Source organism: Rhinatrema bivittatum, chromosome 16, assembly GCF_901001135.1.
Source record: "Rhinatrema bivittatum chromosome 16, aRhiBiv1.1, whole genome shotgun sequence".
In the NCBI taxonomy this organism is placed as follows: Eukaryota; Metazoa; Chordata; class Amphibia; order Gymnophiona; family Rhinatrematidae; genus Rhinatrema; species Rhinatrema bivittatum.
Window position 1 is genome coordinate 15,976,997 of NC_042630.1, and position 13,106 is coordinate 15,990,102.

The 13,106-nt window shown below is 43.1% G+C and overlaps 1 protein-coding gene across 1 annotated transcript; it reads left to right on the plus strand.

The window, feature by feature from the left end:
* The first annotated feature begins 210 nt into the window (after positions 1 to 210).
* LOC115077429 (extracellular calcium-sensing receptor-like) lies at positions 211 to 12,192 on the plus strand. The gene is made up of 6 exons (XM_029579718.1): positions 211 to 407; positions 1,164 to 1,455; positions 1,862 to 2,707; positions 7,137 to 7,364; positions 10,405 to 10,528; positions 11,264 to 12,192. The coding sequence occupies exons 1-6, from the start codon at positions 211 to 213 to the stop codon at positions 12,190 to 12,192; spliced, it is 2,616 nt and encodes an 871-aa protein (XP_029435578.1).
* Positions 12,193 to 13,106: the final 914 nt, after the last annotated feature.

The window sequence follows — 13,106 nt, forward strand, 5'->3', positions numbered from 1 at the left end:
GTTCTGCTCATTGCTACCTGGAATTGATTTGCCAAAGAGCAGTCCTTAAATACAACATATAATGAAGTGATCTCTTTCCACACATCAGAGTGTGAACATAGGAAGACTGGGAAAATTTTTCCTGTGAACTGCTGACTCCTTGTGATTGTCTCTTGTGTTTCCACTGATTACTAATATTTCCTCAGCCCGCCCCTTACGCCAGACTGCATCATGGCACTTCTTGGGTTGATGGTTCTGCTGGTGATGCCCCCTCCTCTCTCCCTGTCCCTGGGCTGCACCCTCCAGAGCCAGAAAGAGGTGGGCTTCATGCAAGACGGGGACATCCTGATTGGAGGAATAATTCCTGTACACCTCAGCTGGTTGAGACCAAACAATCAGATCACTGGACAGCCAGATCTCTGCGATACGTAAGATGTCTACTTTTCATGTTCGTCTTAATTCTCTTGCATTCATGTTCTAAAAGTTTCCTGTTTGTGTAAGAATGATCTCAGCAGATGCAACTTTTTGTGTCTTTGTGTGGTGATTCCCCTTGAAAACTGACAGTTTGTGTATATGTCTCTGCCCTATAACTTCCTAGGAGTGACTTGTGTGTATATGTGTCAGCTCTGTGATGTTACCCGGATGCTGCTTCCTCACTCCCTGAGAATGTCACCTTTCTGTGTATATCTCTAGTGACCTTCAGCTTACATCTGCCTCAGTTTCCTGACTATAAACCATGTTGTTTGGCCCAGCCAGTTGTTTTTCTGGGTAAAATTGATCTTTTCCTTTGTATATTTTGCTTTCATTGCATCATTCGACCTTCACCTGGTCTTCATTTAATGATGTCACAAGCAATGAGCTTGATCTTCAGAAATCAGTCCAAAATCTATCACTGCTAAGTACTACTTATTTCTGTAATGCTACAAACATACAAATTAGGGTCAGAAGTAACAAAATGAACTACATGACTTGCTATAGCCAGGATTCCAGATTCCTTAAGAGAAGCAAGATGACAAAGCCCAGAATGCAGTTTACTAGAAAACAACAAAATAAGGTTTATAAGCTACAGATATAATCTGGAAGTCTTAACACAAAAACACGAAGGCTTCAGACAACCAAAGATGATTATTATGCACACATCATTGCACACACCACCTTAGTGTGGAATTTTGTTTGCTTCTCAGATTAGACACTAAGGCATATAGCTGGGTGCAAGCTTTGGTGTTCTCCATCAACGAAATCAACCAAGACCAATCCCTCCTTCCCAACATCAGCATGGGCTTCCAGATCTATGATACCTGTTTCTTCACCACTAGAGCTCTAAGGGGCACCATATGGATGTTGACAGGGCAGGAGAAGCCCATCTTGAACTATCAATGCCAAAGCCAGGCTCCATTGGCAGCCATCATTGGAGAACGCAGTTCTACATTCTCCATTCCAATGGCAAGAGTCCTGGGACTTTACATGTATACCCAGGTAAGACATGGTCTCATTATCTGAAATCTGCAACAAGTTTAGTGGTATGGTAATAAGGGTGGTTGTAAAGACTAAGACTCCTACAAGAATTCATAGAGCAAGGAACAACAAACAAAAATTATCCTCTTGGCTTTAGTCTTGAGACCAATTTTACCAAAGTCAGAGAATGGATAAAATAAAACCTGATTGAGGACAAAATTGACTAAGATAGCCCAACAACAGACAGCTCCTTTAAAATGATCATTTCCTCTCCTGATGCTATTATCCATGGTTAACATAAAAACAGTATAAAGACACATATGTTATGATGATACTGTTAATCCAAATAATATTGCAATATTGTAAAATTCTCACCCTGCTTCTACTATGGAACTCTGACCCTTCAATGAACCTTCTACTCTTTTAGATAAGTTATTTTTCAACGAGTCCAGTGCTGAGTGACAAGTTCCAGTTTCCATCCTTTTTTCGGATGCTTCCCAGTGATGACATTCAGACCCGGGGACTGGCTCAGATGGTGGTCCGCTTTGGCTGGGCATGGGTGGGACTGCTATCCAGTCCAAATGACTATGGGACTCTTGGATCCCAGATCTTGAAGGAGGAGCTCTTAAAGCTGGGCATCTGTATTGCCTTTCATGAAACATTCCCGACAGTGTCCACAGCCAAGAATCTCAAGCTCATCCTTGAGGTGGTCAAGAGATCATCTGCCAAAATCATACTAGTTTATTCTTCAGTCGCTTTTTTCATACCTGTGGTAGAGGAGTTATCCAGAGCAAACATTACTGGCAAGATATGGATCACCTCTCATAGCTGGTCAAACAGCTTCAACTTACTAAAAAGAGAATACACTCATCTTTTGATTGGCACCCTTGGGTTTGCAGTTCATGAAGGTGAGATACCAGGGTTCAAAGAGTTCCTTCTCAAACTTCATCCTTCCACCTCTCCACATGACATATTTATCAAACCATTATGGGAGGAGATCTTCAGGTGCCACTGGCCTGACTCAGAGAACAACTTGACCACCTTGGCCAGCATGGATGTCAGTACACCCATGACCATGTGCACTGGCGCTGAGAAGCTGAAGGAGTTTAATGGTCAAATTCCACGTGAATTTGACATGAGCACTAGCTACAATGTCTACAATGCAGTTTACTCTGTGGCCCATGGCCTTCAAGACATGCACTCCTGTATACCGGGGGAAGGGCCCTTCATTAATCACACGTGCGCTGATATAAGGAATTTTAAACCATGGCAGGTAAGAAACAGCAGTAACTGTAATGTTTGTGTGGGGAGGACAAAAAGTGCTTTAACCATGTTAATCAATTGCCTGAGAACTGCCTGTCTTCAATGTGGCTAAGTGTCCATGTGCTCATCTACAACACCAGTACTTTTAGGCACAATGAGAGGAGACATTTCTGGTAGGGTGTCATGAGGATCTCTGGGCTTGGCAATCAGGGCCACCTCAGAGGGAAGATGTGTAAAGGTAAAGTGATAGTCATGGGTTGGTGAAGAGATAGGAGAATCACATGAAATATGAACACGAACTGGACTCAAGCAGAACACTGGAGATTGAACTGTGAAGCAGGAAGACTTATATGCAGGAATGCTGGAACGTGAATACTTAGACTAGAACTAGTCTAAGTAGAAAATCAGGATTTGGCGCAATCCCACAAGGCAGGAGGACTGTCAGACCAGCACTATGTGCCTTCTCGGTATGCCTTATATACTACTGGGAATATCGGGCACACTTAGTGCTGGTCCAATCAGAAGACTGAAGGGGCGTGTCTAACTCTCCCAGGAAACAAGATAAATATACCAAGATTCCCAGGAAAGCCAGAAGACTTGCTGCAAGTTCAGAGCCTGGAAGTCTTAGGATTGTGGGTTCAAACCCTGACCTAGGGATGCACTTTTATTTGGAATGAGATAGGAAATGTTGTCAACGTAATCCTTTTCATTTCATGCCCACTATTGAGATATAATTTAAAAAATCCCTGACTCAACCCACCCACCCCCTGCCCTCCCTTAATGATTCTCCAGAGCACAAAGACCTTTAGGATCCAGTTTGTTTCATAAGAAGAAAGAAAGGCAACTGAAAGTTACTAGTGAACGGGTGCAATGTTGTATTTCCAAGCAAGCAACACACAAGGTTAAAGTAACAGAGACAGGAAGTAGAAAACAATGAGATATAACAATCAGCCATAAGACAGCATACAATAAATCTATAAGCTAAGATCTGTATCACAAGAGCTAAGCTTCCACCTCAGTGACTGTTTCAGATTCAATGGGAATCAGCGCCTCTGCTCTCCAACTCGCACTCGACAAGCTGCAAAAGCAAAATAGCAGTACGCCGTGGCCTTTCAGTCTGCCATTCCCACGCAGACACCTCCACAAATTAGTGCACATTAAAAACAAAATAAAAAAACTCAACAACATACTTTTACAAACAAAATGAAAGAAACAAAACAAACTAGAAAGGAAATTATACAAAAGAGTTTCCCCATCCACGCCCCTAATTCCCGGGGACATATTTAGGATAGAGGGAGGAAAAGGAAGGGCATAGAGGGCATTTTCATATCCCTGTGCTTACTTTTCCAGCAAACTTCTACCTGCAGGAAAAGCATCTGCGAGTGACCACACATACTGTGTAATGAAAGCATGTTTTTAAGCAAAAGTGCGCTTGCACTCTCACTCTCAGAATTAGTGCAAATCTAACGGTCAAAAAGTGCGCCTTTGCCCCAATGTGGACAGTTTGAAAACTGCCCCCCTCCCTATACATTTGAGCAACCAACAAGACATCATTGTTTAGTCAAGCTACCTCTATGCCCTTGAAGATTTATTTAATTTATTTAATCCATCTACTATTGTGCCCCTTCCATTTAAAGTCTTCCAGAGCAGAGCAGACTGAGGAAGCTTCCCTTGCTATCAACCTCCTACACAAACAAAAAGAGGATTGCATTGTTCTGAATGTTACGGTCCCGGGCCGTGCCCCGGGACCTTCGCTTACCGCATGGCCGGTCCAGCCGCGGGACATCTTCGTCGGCCGCCCAGGCCCGAAGACGCGGCCTACCACGGCACTCTCCCTGAGAGGGAGACGCCGCCGACGGGCCGCGGCTGGCCCTGCCCCATAGGTGCGCACGCCGGGGCTAAACATTTAAAGGGGCCAGCGCAGGAATCTGAGGACAGCCCTCCTGATGACGTCAGACGCTGCCGGGTCATTTAAACCCGGCAGCTTCAGCTGTACTTCACCTTGCAACGAGGTTCACTCAGTCCCCTGAGTTGCTAGTTGCTGCATTGGATCTTGATTGTCTCTTCTGCCTTCTGGCTTCTGACCTGGCTTCGTCTCTTGACTACATCTTCAGCTTCCGCTCCTGGTTTTGGTTTTGACTTCAGACTTCTGGCTTCTGTCCTGGCTCCGTCCCACAACTCTGCTTCCAGCTTCCGCCCCTGGCTCTGGCTTCGGACCGCTGACTTCTGGCTTCTGACTCAGCTTTGTTCTTGGACTCTGACTTCAGCTTCTTCCACCACCTCAGGTATCTGGTACTTGCAGGCCCAGAGGATTCTCCCAAGTCCCAGCGGCTCGAGCTCTCACGGGCTCCTCCCGGGGGAGCCACGGGCTTCCGAGGGTGAAGATTCTTCCAGCCTCCTGGGCCCTGCCGTCCTCATCACCTATCTCTTCGGCCGCTGCCTGGATCCTTGGTCGCATAGGGTCCCGCCTATGTCCAAGAGGTCCGGGTTCCTACGGGCTCCTCCTGGGGGACCTCGGACTTCCAGTGGTGAAGTCTTCTCCGGAGTCTCTTCAGCGCCGCCTCCCGACTGTGACGCTTCCTGTGGGTTCCCACAGTATAACATTTGCAGTCTCAGCCGGCCCAAGGTTCCACGAATATAACACTGAAAGGTCAGGTCCCGGGGTCTTTCTGAGTCTGTCTGGGTGGCGGTCACACTCAGCCTGACTCAGAAAGTGTTAAGGTTTGCAGAGAAGCAGAATGTGATGATAAATCATATCCCATGCAGCTTATAATAAAATGCTTCCGAGAACGGCTTTGGGAACCATGTGGAACGTGCTATGCTAACGCGTCTAGAGAACCGCCAGGCGAGAACCTGGGAACTGGACTTAGCGCCAAAGGTGGTTCCCAGGCACAAAGATAAACAGCTGACAGGTGTACTGGGCAGAGAGGTCTTGCGGTTTTCCGTTACCAAAATGGGCCTTTTTTTTAAGGATAAAGGCTCCCAGTAGAAATTCCTCCAGGAGCACAGCTAATGGTTATGGGCTATGTCCAAATTAAAATAATTTAAAAGAAAAATGTCACATCAGACCACAACTACTTTTCTTGTGAAAGATTAAAAAAAAAAGAAAAAGAAAAAGGCCAGTGGCAATCCTTAAAGCTGTTCTGAACTTCCAAGCACTTACAATCATTTAAATAAATTATAGGTTTCACTAAAGACATATCAAAACCAGTTAATACGTTGCCATGTCCTTAGGTATTTCCTTGCATCATATTCTAATGTTCAGCTGCTATGCCCCTAACCAATCATGCGTCTGGTCTACCATTCCCAACATAATCAACTGTATTTATTTCCCAATTTACATCATAATACCATAGCAGGCCCCATTACCAATCACCGTAGGCCATGTATCCCTTATCGGCCATCTTAGGTCTCAAGGTCACGTAGCCCTTATGCTTCCATTTTGTAGAAGGCATCATGTGATGTTTTTCTTCGTCTCAACTTAAAAACATGGTTTTTCATCCCTCAAAAACAGGAACATTTTCACTTTCATTCTAGCTAGGATCCTGGTGCAAATCTAAAATTACCCTAGATTCTAGATAGCATGAATGCAACATTATATCGTAAGCCAGTAGCCTGTAGGAACAGCATTCTTAGCCTAACTTTAAACATTTTTCCTCTATGACATTCCTCTAGCTGGCCTAATTAGAGATCCAAGATTCTCAGAGGTCTCAAACTGAGAAGCTCTTAAAACTCTAATTCCTCAGTCTGAACTGACAAGAACACCGAGAGGGAGGCGGCATCACTTCTGTCTTGAGCAGCTGTAAATTCTTGTCTCATTCAGTTGCTAGTTTTTAATATAAAAATAAGATCCGATCAATACATACTTCAAACTTCGGTAAGTGGCATATGGTATTCTTTGCCCCTTGTTTTCAATATCAGTCAGGAAATTAACCTTTGCTATATCTATCTATCTACATATTTATGTATTCTCTTTAGTAATTGTATTATCTGCAATTAACTCTTCCATATTATCTGATTTTATTTATTCTCTGTTCCATCCTCCTTTGGCTCATATAAACCTATTATAAAATACCTGGAGCCATAAGTGAGCCAGAGTGTGCATGTGACTATTTGAGTGTGGAATAAACTCCTGGACTAAAGTCCTCAGATATAATTCCAGTGAATATATTTATATTGGCTAAGCTCCCAAGATATAGTTTTGTGAGTGTGCAGATGAGTCCCTTGGGTTGATTCCACCTTTGACATGGCCAGTGAGTATGTGCTTACATAGGATAAACTCCAGGGGAGCCCTCAGGTAAAGCCCTGAATATGTGGTCTGGACCCAAAACATAGGTGCTTTAATTTTACTGTGTTAAAATGAACAAACTGAGCAACTGCTCCATTGCCTGCGTACACCATCGGCATGACTTTAATACCAAGCATTTTTTTATCCACAGCTTCTATACTACATGAAAAAGGTGCACTTTGTGAACAAGATGGGGGAAGAGATATACTTTGACAACAATGGCGATCCTCCTGCTGTATATGACATCGTTAACTGGCAACCAAATCCCGATGGTAGCATTCAATCTGTGAAAGTGGGAAGCTTTGATGCTAGAGCACACAAAGGTCAGGAGTTGTCCATCAACATGAGCGCCATCCGATGGAATACTCAACACACAGAGGTAGAAACCCAAAATACAGAAAGCAAGACCTGGAACCTTCTCAGATCCTGTTGTAAAGAATGGAGATATGAATCCAAACACATCCAATAATATCATGTCTTGAACAAGCCATGCAGCCTAACCCCCACTGCTTTCTTCAATCTCTGTTTACTCATCATCCCAACAGTGTATCATTTGATATTTTTTGTTAGCCAAACATCTGTGAAACTCGGACAAGTTTCCCCATGTCTTTTCCTCTTGCAATGGTTCTAAACGAGGCTTCTTACTTACCTTTGCTTAGCCTCTCTCTCTCTCTTGCTGCCAATTCCTTTTGTCTGTAGCATGTGTAGGCATTCCAGCAGATTCTTCTGCTTTGCAAAACACAACATGATACAGTTAGTATGGGAAACATTCTATAAGGTCAACTTATTCTCTTTTAAATTATCTACAAGTAGCAAAGTCATAGTCCTAGAAACTTACAAGTTTTGGGGATTTAGAGCAGAAATTTTCCAATAATTTTTGTTGTGGCTATGGAATGAGACAAGTCTTAGTGAACTAGGACTCTTGGTTTGTTTTGGGCTTTTTTTTTTTTTTTTACTAATCTTGAAATGATGATCTAGGGCTGCTATTCAATAAAGATGTTTTCCAGTGGCTGAGAATAGGGAAAATAAATAGTCCTTATTCAGATAAGACCCAGGAAGGGTAATATTATAACAGCCCACATTGGTCTAAAGGCTGTGTGTAGAAAGTACACATGGACTTTAACCCGAAATTTAAAAGCAGACTTATGCACATGAGTCTAAATTGAAAATTGGCTGTGTATGTGTGGAACTGACACTGACATGCATGTAGAGATTTACATCTGCTTCCGAGATGTAAATGTGTGCATGGAGCTGTATGTGCATGCTTTTGAAAAGCAAAAGTGTGAGCATACATTTTTTCCCTGCCCAAACTCCGACCCCCCAGAATGCCTGTTTCTAGGGCGCGTAAAAGTACATACAAAAACACCCATGTGTATACTTTTACATGCACAATCCCTGGGAATGTCACAAGCCTGTTTATGCACATAAAATCAGGTTTTATAAGTGTAAATACATTGGAAATTTCAGTCTTTAATGTGCTGAGGAGGATAAAATGACAGTAAAATGCATCTAACCCACATTAATTGGCCATTCTGAAAATTGCCTTCCCTCAATTCGGTGAAAAATCCAAGTACAGGGAGAGAGCAGGAGGTATATCGGCTGTTTTTAGATGCTTCCAGTAGACATCCCACTCTCAGCCCAGGTGTTAAAAGGTGGCTGTCAGCGGCACGCCAAAGCCACAGGGCGAAAAGGCGCACCCCTAATAAAAGTCTTGCTGCTCCTCTCGTGTTCTGTTGTTCGATAGGGAAAAAGAGGAACCAATCCCATCCATCTCAGGAACTCCAGTTGCTTCTTCCCAGTCGATCATCATACCACAATTCTTTTCACCAGGTATGTCATGGGCTGGTAATGAATTAGGAGCGCTTTGCTCCATGCAAGATGAGTCTGCCATTTCTCTCAGCTCCGCGGCACCTACTCCTCCTGATTCAGGTTTAAGAATTTCAGAGGGTGCTACCAGTAGGATGGAACAAGCAATGGTCTCTCTTCTTTTTCCGGCTGGGGATGGAGAGACTTCTCTTATGGTAAGGGGGAATGCGTAACGTCTACCCATCCTACTCTGAAATTGATTCCCAGCCTTTGGAGAAACCTGCGGTTATCACCTTCACATGCTTTGTGGATTGCAGTTGCCAATCTGGGTCATTCAGTTTCCATGAAAGTGTGGAAGGTCATTGTCTATCTGTTAATAATCACTCTCAAACATTATTGGCTCAGGCTGGGAAGCTCCAGGAACCTAAAGGCCAATGTGTTAGTTTGCAGGAACATGATGCTTCCCGTGTTAAAGATTTTCAACGTGTCCATCAGAAGCTAGAAAATGCGGGTCATTTCCTTAGGCGTTGCAATCTCAGATTTCTCAGTTTTCCTCATTGCTCCCTGATATCTCCTAAGGAAATCTTGAGAAAATTTTACTTGGAATTCTTAAATATCTCTAAAGAAATACTCCTCGAGTTTACTAGACTATATTATTTGCCTATTAGTAGAAATCTATCACGTGGGCTAAGAGACAAGTAGTGTCTTTGGGAGCTGATCTACCTGCTTCACTTGAACAGTCCGGGCCTTTGCCTGAGACTGTTGTGAGTGCTAAGCAATGGACATTGAGTCTGTTTTATTTGTCCTGAAAAATGGTTTCTTTATGGGTCAAACTTTATCCAATTTCCCGGATGTGGTGAACGAGACACAGGCCAGGAGAAGAATTTCTCTTCGGTAAAAACCGAGGGTTTCAGCACTTGGGAGCTGTCCTTTATTTTAAGATTTCCATGTAAATGTTTAATAAAATATCAGGGTGCTCATTATGTATTTACGGATCCAGCGCAATTAGAAGGTTTTCTTTCAAATGGGATTGCTCCGGTGGCAGCTGCAGGAACTGATCCCCCCCTGGCTGCGAAGGCCCTTTGAGTTTAGATGGCGACTTTATTTTAAAGTTGGATTCTGTTTCTCTCTTTTTCTCTCTCTCTCCGCAAGATGTGAGCTAATGATGAGGATTGATGTTTCTGTTTCTTTTCGTGATTTTTCTTGAATTGTTGCATTTTTATAATCTGTCAGATTTCCTCGGTCAAGATGTTCTTGTAATGTAATTGCCTTCAAACATTTAAAAATAAAGTTTAAAAAAAAAAAAAATCCAAGCACTCCTCCAGAACGCCAATACTGTTAGCCACGATCAGAGGGGGTGTTCCCGAGGGTGTGCTTAGGCTGGAGGAGGGATAATGTGCTCATTTTCAAATCTTCCAGTGTACTTTTCCCCAGTAAAAAACTGCCCACAGAAAAAGCAGGTGCCGGAGGTTTGCAGCTTCTCCTTCCTTCCTTTCCAGAAGTCTTCAATTATCATCTTATCAGTTAAATATTCTTTTTCATGTATACTCTTTTCAATAGAGCTTAGCACCCCCAACAGATTCCCTTCTCTTTCTTTCTCCATCCACTCCCAGGTACCGCGCTCCGTGTGCAGCGAAAGCTGTGGCCCCGGGTACAGGAAGGTGGCTCAGCAGGGGGAGCCCCTCTGCTGCTTTGACTGCACCCCATGTGCAGAGGGGGAGATTTCTAACGTAGTAGGTATACAGTGCCGGATTACTGCATTTACTGGATTCCATGTAACTGAAAATAAGACTATTTGAAATACAGATAATTGCTGCCATTATGACTTCTCAAATGAATCCATGCACTACGGTGCATGGAGTTACATTGACTAACAGAGATTCCTTTTCACTTCAGGAGATAAAGTCTCTAGTCTTGAAAAGATGTTAAACGATTTAGTCAGAGCTAGGATGTACACATGACATTCTTAAGGGCTCAAAAGTAGGGACATGAATTCCTTAAGTTTACATAGTTTGTCAGTCATTATGGCTATTATCATGCCTGCTGGAGAAGGAAGAAAAGGGGAATTTACAGTCACCAAGCTAAACAATGTCCAATGCTGTAGAAATGCCTGGGATGAACCTGGTGATCACCAGGCTCCAACCATAGTATGACACCACTGGAGTGATCTTAATTATTCGTTCTGCATAGCTGGTGGAAAACCCTTGGCTGCCATAGTCAAGATAATCTACATTTTTATGACTTTGCCCAATCACATGACTGATGTCTTCACTGCGATCCATAACTTGCAAACAAGTTTTAAAAACAATACCTTCCAAATATATGACCTGGTGGAATACAAAGGTAAAAGCATCATCTGTAACTGACAGATATTTGCATGGTCAGTTTAGAAACATTACTTGTTGCTTCTCATCATGACAGGAAACAGTCTTCTTCCTATTCCTAATGAATTTCTGATTTTCTGATTTCTAGATTCAACTGTATGTTGGCAGTGTGCAAATGATCATTGGCCCAATGAAAGAAGAAGTGAATGTGTCCCAAAGAGAATAGAATACCTCTCCTATCAAGAAATCATGGGAATCATTTTGGCTCTTGTTGCCATTTCCTGCTCTATCACCACAGCTGCCATATTGTGTGTTTTCATCAAGTACAGAGATACACCCATTGCCAAAGCCAATAATCGGGAACTCTCATTCATACTCCTAGGGGCACTGATGTTGAGTTTCCTCTGTTCCCTGCTCTTCATTGGGGATCCTCAGCAAATAACCTGCTTGCTTCGTCAACCTGCCTTCGGCACCATATTTGTTCTCTGTGTCTCTTGTGTGTTGGCCAAGACCATTATGGTAGTCATTGCCTTCAATGCCACCAAACCCAACAGTAACTTAAGAGGTTGGGTGGGATCCCGTGTCCCAGTTGTTACAGTTACTGCTTGTACATTTATACAGGTTCTTATCTGTGCCACCTGGCTGCTGCTCTGCCCTCCCTTCCCAGAGAAGAACATGAAACTGAAGACTGGCACTATCATATGGCAGTGCAATGAATGCTCAGATGTTGCGTTCTGGTGCATGCTGGGATACATGGGGCTCTTGGCATGTGTCAGCTTCCTGGTGGCCTTCCTTGCACGCAAGTTGCCCGACAGTTTCAATGAAGCCAAATGGATCACGTTTAGCATGCTTGTGTTCCTGAGCGTCTGGCTGTCCTTCATCCCTGGCTATCTGAGCACCCAGGGGAGAAACACCGTCACTATGGAGATCTTTGGGATTATCTCTTCCAGTGCAGGGATTCTCATTTGTATTTTCTTACCCAAGTGTTACATCATATTACTGAGACCTGACATGAACACCAGGGAGCAGCTCTTAGGGAAAGGGATTGGGAACAAAAAGAGGATAAAGGCAATCTAGTAATCCATCACACTCATGCATTCTACATCAAATGGTCACTTTCCATTTCCAGTAGCCAGAATTGTCCTGAAAAAAATTGGAAGACTCTGTAGGTTCTGATATATTATGTTGGATCACTCAAAGAGACATAGTACAGGAACTGTAGAAAGCAGACAGATCTCTTTCTTCATATGCGACTCACTCAATATTATTGTTTGCAAATGATGTCGAGTTTTAGTTGCGGTTTTGATTTACGTAAGATCTATATTAAACTGAACTTTCAGCAACTGATCTATCATTTACCCATGATTGTCTTAAACTAGGTTTACCTGTCTACTGGACTTCCATCTTTAATAAGCAGGTTGATTAGTTCCTGAAGAACCCTTTTAGTGATCCAAAAAAGCACCTAAAGTATGCACCTGCTATAACATCTGGTCTCTTAGTATTCTCATTCTAGTCTCTAGTGCTGAAGTGGGAAATGTAAATACACAATGTAGGTCAAGAAGGTTTGGTGGTAGTATTTGTAAGGCAGATATGTAAAAGCCCACTAAGCAGCTAATTATGATCAGTTATCACCCAAATATTCAGCTGAACTTAAACATCCAAGTTTTCAGCTGAATATTTGGCTAAATCTAGCTGGCCAAAATGTAACCAGATAGATTCAGCACATCTGGGGTTTCCTGGCAAAACTTGACCAGTTAGTCCTAAAAATCTGGCATTAACCAGCTAAGTCATCTTTAAAAAAAGAAATTGCTCATTTGATATAAAATAAAGTGCCCCACAGTCCCCATCCTCTTCCTCCCGATGCTCCTCCGAGGTACAGGGAAAGGGATCTCCAGGCCAGCCCTCTATCCTTATTTGGACTGGAGCAGGCAAGGGGATCCCAGTGCTTTCCCTTCAGATTTCATAAAAATAATTTGAGGGAAGAAACCAGA

Coding starts and splice junctions, on each gene's coding strand:
- LOC115077429 (XM_029579718.1), top strand. CDS start 211: ATGGCACTTCTTGGGTTGATGGTTCTGCTGGTGATGCCCCCTCCTCTC. Junction 7,365..10,404: donor GGAATACTCAACACACAGAG/GTAGAAACCCAA, acceptor ATCCACTCCCAG/GTACCGCGCTCCGTGTGCAG. Junction 10,529..11,263: donor GGAGATTTCTAACGTAGTAG/GTATACAGTGCC, acceptor TCTGATTTCTAG/ATTCAACTGTATGTTGGCAG.